The sequence below is a fragment of the Acipenser ruthenus genome, chromosome 4 (assembly GCF_902713425.1).
Source record: "Acipenser ruthenus chromosome 4, fAciRut3.2 maternal haplotype, whole genome shotgun sequence".
In the NCBI taxonomy this organism is placed as follows: Eukaryota; Metazoa; Chordata; class Actinopteri; order Acipenseriformes; family Acipenseridae; genus Acipenser; species Acipenser ruthenus.
Genome location: NC_081192.1, coordinates 47,975,656 through 47,981,678, shown reverse-complemented (window position 1 = coordinate 47,981,678; position 6,023 = coordinate 47,975,656). Strand labels below are relative to the sequence as shown.

General features: G+C 32.2%; 1 protein-coding gene across 1 annotated transcript; it reads left to right on the top strand.

The window, feature by feature from the left end:
* The first annotated feature begins 1,435 nt into the window (after positions 1–1,435).
* Positions 1,436–4,732, top strand: LOC117399384 (protein FAM237A-like). The gene is made up of 3 exons (XM_033998492.3): positions 1,436–1,538; positions 2,868–3,272; positions 3,916–4,732. The coding sequence occupies exons 2-3, from the start codon at positions 2,885–2,887 to the stop codon at positions 3,975–3,977; spliced, it is 450 nt and encodes a 149-aa protein (XP_033854383.1). The 5' UTR covers positions 1,436–1,538; positions 2,868–2,884; the 3' UTR covers positions 3,978–4,732.
* The last annotated feature ends 1,291 nt before the right edge of the window (positions 4,733–6,023 follow it).

Genomic DNA, 6,023 nt, shown 5'->3' with positions numbered 1-6,023 from the left:
GCTAAACGCACCAATTGTATGTTCTGGTTATAGCATCATAAAGTGAAACGGTTTTATACTTAAAGACACAGCGCTATATTGTACTGTTGCAACTACTGTAGTGGCGTTTTCAGTGACAGGTTGGATAGAGGCAAAACAAAACTCTGATTTTAAAGCTGCAGTCCTACCATCATGTTAACTTTTGTTCTGTGCAATCCTCTCACTATTTAATTCACTAATTATTAAAAATGTACAAACTTACAATAAAGAAAGAAGACTATATATATATATATATATATATATATATATATATATATATATATATATATATATATATATATATATATATATATATATACACACACACACACAGAGTGCTGTGCAAAAGTCGTAGACATGTTACATTTTACTACTGTGATGCATTATGAGCACCAACAATTTACTCAAAGCCTCCACTAGTGTTTTGTACTATTATAACAACCTTGACTTGCATAAAGAAGGAAAAACATTGAGTGAAATAGCTTGCATCACTCGATTTTCAAGGTGTGGTATCGCAGACTGTGTGATCAATCAGTGCTATGGAACAAATGTTGCTTGGAAACAAAAGGAACGAGAGTTTATCTTCGAAATGGGAACTTTGGAACCTCTGGGAATGAACATTCTATTCTAATAATCATGACACCAACCACAGAATGTTTGTATAATTATAAATCTTGAATAACAAGTTTACTGCACTGTGTTTACTTTTGTTTTTAAACAGCTGAAGAAGGGTTTTTGCCGGAAACGTCCTGAAAATAAAAGAAAATAAAAGAGTTTTGAATTTTTATATATATATATATTTATATATATATATATATATATATATATATATATATATATATATATATATATATATCTTAAACAGTGCCAGTGTTTATTTAAACTGCCCACTAATGCATAAAAGGCAAACTATTAGAAGTGATAACTCTTACTGTAAATGCATGCAACATAATCTCTATAAAACAGACACTTCTCCCTAACCTATCGAGTAGATCTCTTATGCTTCTCTCCACAACATTATTTATAAGCAATTTCTATTCATCATTTATTGCCTACATATAAAGGAGATATATTCGTTTTTACCAAAGCACAAAACACCAATACATGGTGGACCTTTCATCATTGACTTTGCCAAGTAATTGAATTTTAATTAATATGGATTACAAATACCTTTGTAATATTTCTATTCGATCCTATTAAAATAACAGCACATGAAATGGCGCTAGCTCAGTAAAATAGCTAATTCAGTCAGAGATTTATGTGTTTCATTTTTTTTTTTTTTTTTTAATTAACTGCACTTTATTTCCAGCGATTGTTGTTTGATAAACCTCCACCCGTTGCTCACACTGTGACGGTGGAAGTGTGGGTGTGAGCCACTATAAAACCAAACGGGCAGCTAGAATGACACATATTTTGGCCAGCAGGGTGGAGTAACGAGGTTTTCAGACAAACTTTCATTCAACGCTAGTTTCCTGGTCTGTTGGTGGTTTCCCACACAGAGGAGACACGGACACTTTACAGTAAGTAAAAACTTTGTACTCATGTTTCACCATAATTTGACAAGGTGCTAAATTATACAATGTTTATAGTAAATTCAGAAACCTCAGTTTTACAGGTGTACTTGATCCTTTTAATCAACGCATCTTGCCAGGCTGGGTAGGGATATAGATTGAAATGCATACAGAGTTGAAGTAGTGAAATTAAGAGAGATATCTGTAAATGGCAAACATGATTTACAGTATGGAATTTACATCAGATTGGGGTTTACTGAGCACAAATAACCAGCAAGCTGACAATCAGCAAGCTTTTTGCACTTTGTTTGTGATCAGTTCACTCTGTGACTATAAAAAAAAAAGTTAGGTGTCCTTTATAAAAAAAAAAGAAAAAAAAGAAAAATCTCAAGGTAGTTTTACAACTATGAAAATCATTATTCTGCAAATGAATTTGCATTACGTTTAAGTAATGCATAATGTATTAATCAAAACTTATCAACTAATTGTATTCCTTATTTATTTATTTATTTACTATATTCTTCTTTATGACAAAGGCATTTTTTAAAATAGTTACCAAAGCTATTTTTTTCTTGCTCGTGTGTTTTAAAAAAAGTTCAGTCTGTAACCCTTCACCTAGTTATCCATATGTATAGCATGTTTTTGTCATCCTTTTATGTGCTTACTGTTTGAGCACCATCCCCCACTTAAAAAACATGATTTAGTCAATTCTCACACTGTCATAGCAGATAAACCCTTAAGAATAATCATCCTGATTCTTGGTTTTTATGTTACAGAATCTGTTATGCAGAGATTAAAGTCAGCTTGGAAGAATGAATTGGGGAATTGGTCAAATCCAATTTAAAAATAGTTAATTAATTAGTTTGAAGGGAGAAACTAAAACTACACCTTGAGATTGATGGCAGGGGGCATGTGTAATTTAATTTATAAATGTATACCTCCCTCTAGGAGGGAGTTGGAAAAAATAAGGGTCATATTCATTCTATAAAAGGTCAAATGGTATACACTAACCCCTCAAGTGTGTCTAAAATTTAAATAATATATATATATATAAAACTGTGCTATATTAACAGAAAACTACAATATGAAATTGTTTGACATAATTGTATTTGTATGGTAGGCATATCCCCTTCAGTAGCATCACATATGAATCACATTCATTGTGTCAAATATGTTTCTTACTTAATTTGGCTGATGTGCACCCAAGGAGAAGTTATTTAAATTCACCCTGCAGAAATTAGGTTAGGAATTAAGTGTAATGAGAACTACTTCTTGAAGTATGATATTTACTTGTGTCCAGATCATCTAGAATCTATCTCCTGCTCTTTCTGTTTCTAGAGTTACCTGTCAGCATTATGGAATCTCTGAGTTGCAGATGGTACCTTCAGCTTGTCTGCATGCTGATCTTTGCTTTGGCACGTGCCAAGCCAGGGTTTTTAAAAAGTAACCAAGCAGGAGGAAGCAATGACCCAGGAAGCTTGGGTGAGATCGATCCACAGTGTTGGGATTCCTCATCTCTTGCCCTTGTTGAAGTGAAGAAACTCAGAGTAGCAGATTCTGTCAATGGTCTTTGGGACTTCATGATCTTCCTGAAGATGTCTGAGTATCCGAAGCATAATGCCCTCTTCAATGACCTGGCCCAGCTCTTCTGGGATATCTATGTGGATTGTGTTCTATCAAGGTCCCATGGACTTGGCAGGCGATACATTGTGTCAAAGAAATATACACAGAATTTTACAGAAAGTATGTGTTTTGTTTTCTATGATTTCCCTTTCTTCAGTACATACCCAACTTGTTAGGGCCTCATTTTAAATGTAGACCAGTAGTATGCACTGTCTGCCTGTAACAATTAAATGGTGAACATTTTTACCTGAGAATCCTAACATATAGACCGTTTTTATGGCATTTGGGTATAATCTGATAAACGGTTGATGTAATACTTTTTGAAAAGTTCAACCTACTGTAGATAGATTTAATGTAGTCTGCAATTATGAGGACCCCTGTATGTAGGTGCACTGATTTTTATAATACTGAAATTCTCTTAAGTTCCAACTTTTTTTAAAGAATGCACAGTAAAAAAAATATGGCCATGAATCACAATAATAATAATAATAATAATAATAATACAAAAAACATTTTATATAGATTTACTACTGTATATTTAACACTAATTACACACTTTCTTTAAACAATCTGGGCTCTCTTTATTCAATTGTTAAATCACTAAAAGAGGACCCTAGCTTGTGTTAATTATATTAAAGCAAATAGGTTTAGTTAATTAACTATTCATGAATAAACCACTTGAAATACATACACCATTAGCAATTGTTTAAAAGTAAACATGCTACTGGACCTAACGGCCTGATTTTTCCTTTTCTCTTTTCAGATTCAAAAGGTTTTACTGGGAAACATATGGTCGGAATACTGAAAAAAACACATATGAAATAAAAATGAGTAAAAATATACTTTCTTTAAGGATGACTGTCTGCTTCAAAAATAGGGGACAGTAGACTAGACACCTTACCTTTTCATTAAAGTAGTCCTGAGGTGGTACTGCATACCATTAATATCAAGGGAGCAGTGAATACCAGTATTAAAAGCATTACTTATTTTTTCAATAATAAATAATACAAAAATGCAAACTTATTCTGCCCTTTCAGTTCAGCTTTATTAAAAACCACATATTTTGTATACTTATAGGCAGACATAATTTCTCAGGAAACCTGCCAAAGTTGAAACTAGACTATTCCAGCAGTATTATTTGCAGACAGACACCCTTGTAATTCGACTATTGTAATGTAGCTCCTACATATTTTGTATACATGTATTACAAGTAAAAATTTATATTTTGTTAATGAGGTAAGCATTTTCATCTGTCATTTTTGATGTTTTCAAAGACAGTACCATGTAAATGCAGTGAGACTACATCAGTACTTTTTATTTTATTAATAAAATGTTCTATGCAAGACAAAAGCTATTTAAAGTATCACACAAGTTAAAAAGTATATGTTCACATTTTCCAAGAATATTAAAAATATCTGACTACAAGCTGGAACAATTTACTACTTTACCCATAAACAATGTGATATTAGCCATTTTCGATCAGATTTAGTGTTAATTCTGCATTTGTTCTGCATGTTTAATCCTGTGTAAAAGATTACTGTGGTTTACCATGGTAAATGCAGAGCAAAGCATAGTAAAAGCATGATAAAAAGGTATGCACAGTAAATGAACTCTGATAAACTATGGTACAGGGATGTGCTTTTGGTACATTTTTGTGAACGTTTAAATACTATGCAGGTGTTAGCATTTAAACATTTAAACCATATCTACATACACACACACTCTTTATATTACATTCTGATACTGACAGCCCTGGTTAGTATTTTCTAAGCAAATAAACCCTAAATAAGCAAATAACATTTTAACGTTGCAAAGACTTAAATATAAAGTAAAAAAAAACATGTACACACCAAAGTATATATTGAAATTAGGCCTGACGATAACATTTTTGGATTGGTTAGCCTCATTAGTTGATTAACCGGTCGATTCATCCGTAGATTCATATTTTTTAATAAAGGTAAAGATCTTATAGTTGCTGTCCTGCATGTAATACTAAAAAATCAATAGAATCTAAAAAAAAAAGCCCATTGGGAATTTGGTCTTTTTAAAAACATTTGTATTATTATTTTTATCTTAGTAAATGGCTCTTTGTATTAGTGCTGCACTATTGAGATGTACCTGTGCTGGACCTGTCGGCACAAATTGAATAAACTAAACTACACTTCTTTTTTTTTTTTTTTACAAAGAACAAAACAAAACTAATAATAATAATAAAAACACAGCTTACATGTGTTACACAATCCAGTACGTTTATGTTATATTAACGCTACTGTTCAGGGATATGTGCCACAAACGTAAAATCCATATTGTCTTTTTTAAAATATCCCCTTCAGTTGACAAATTACATAGATATCTGTTTATTATTGATGTTTGCTTTTTACTGCCACCAGTAACTCCATCCACAGTAATTTCTGAATGTTTTCATTTCAAATGGTGAAGCATTGAACGTGTTTTTGTGTTACAGCAATTTTGTTTGGAAGAATATTTACATACCACAGTTTTTTCGTCCAGTTCATCAAAATACTTCCAAAAGTGACTTTGCCTCGTTCTTTATACGTTTAAACATTTAAAATTCCCATCCATACTATGGTAAATACATTGGATAGGTATGGGGGAAATATGGTAAACTACAACATCACAGTGGTTTACATTGTAGTGGATATCTTCAAACTGCATATTATACAATAGAAAGGATAACACCAAACCATCCATGCTGCATGGGAGCTTTTACAATTTGAAACATTGAAACTAGGGTAGAAATAGTTAAAGGATAATACTAATTATATTATTTTAAAAAAATCAGTGAAGTACCAGCTAGAAAACCTACCAACGACCTGAAAGGATCCTTGAGAACGTGTAGCGTGCAACCCT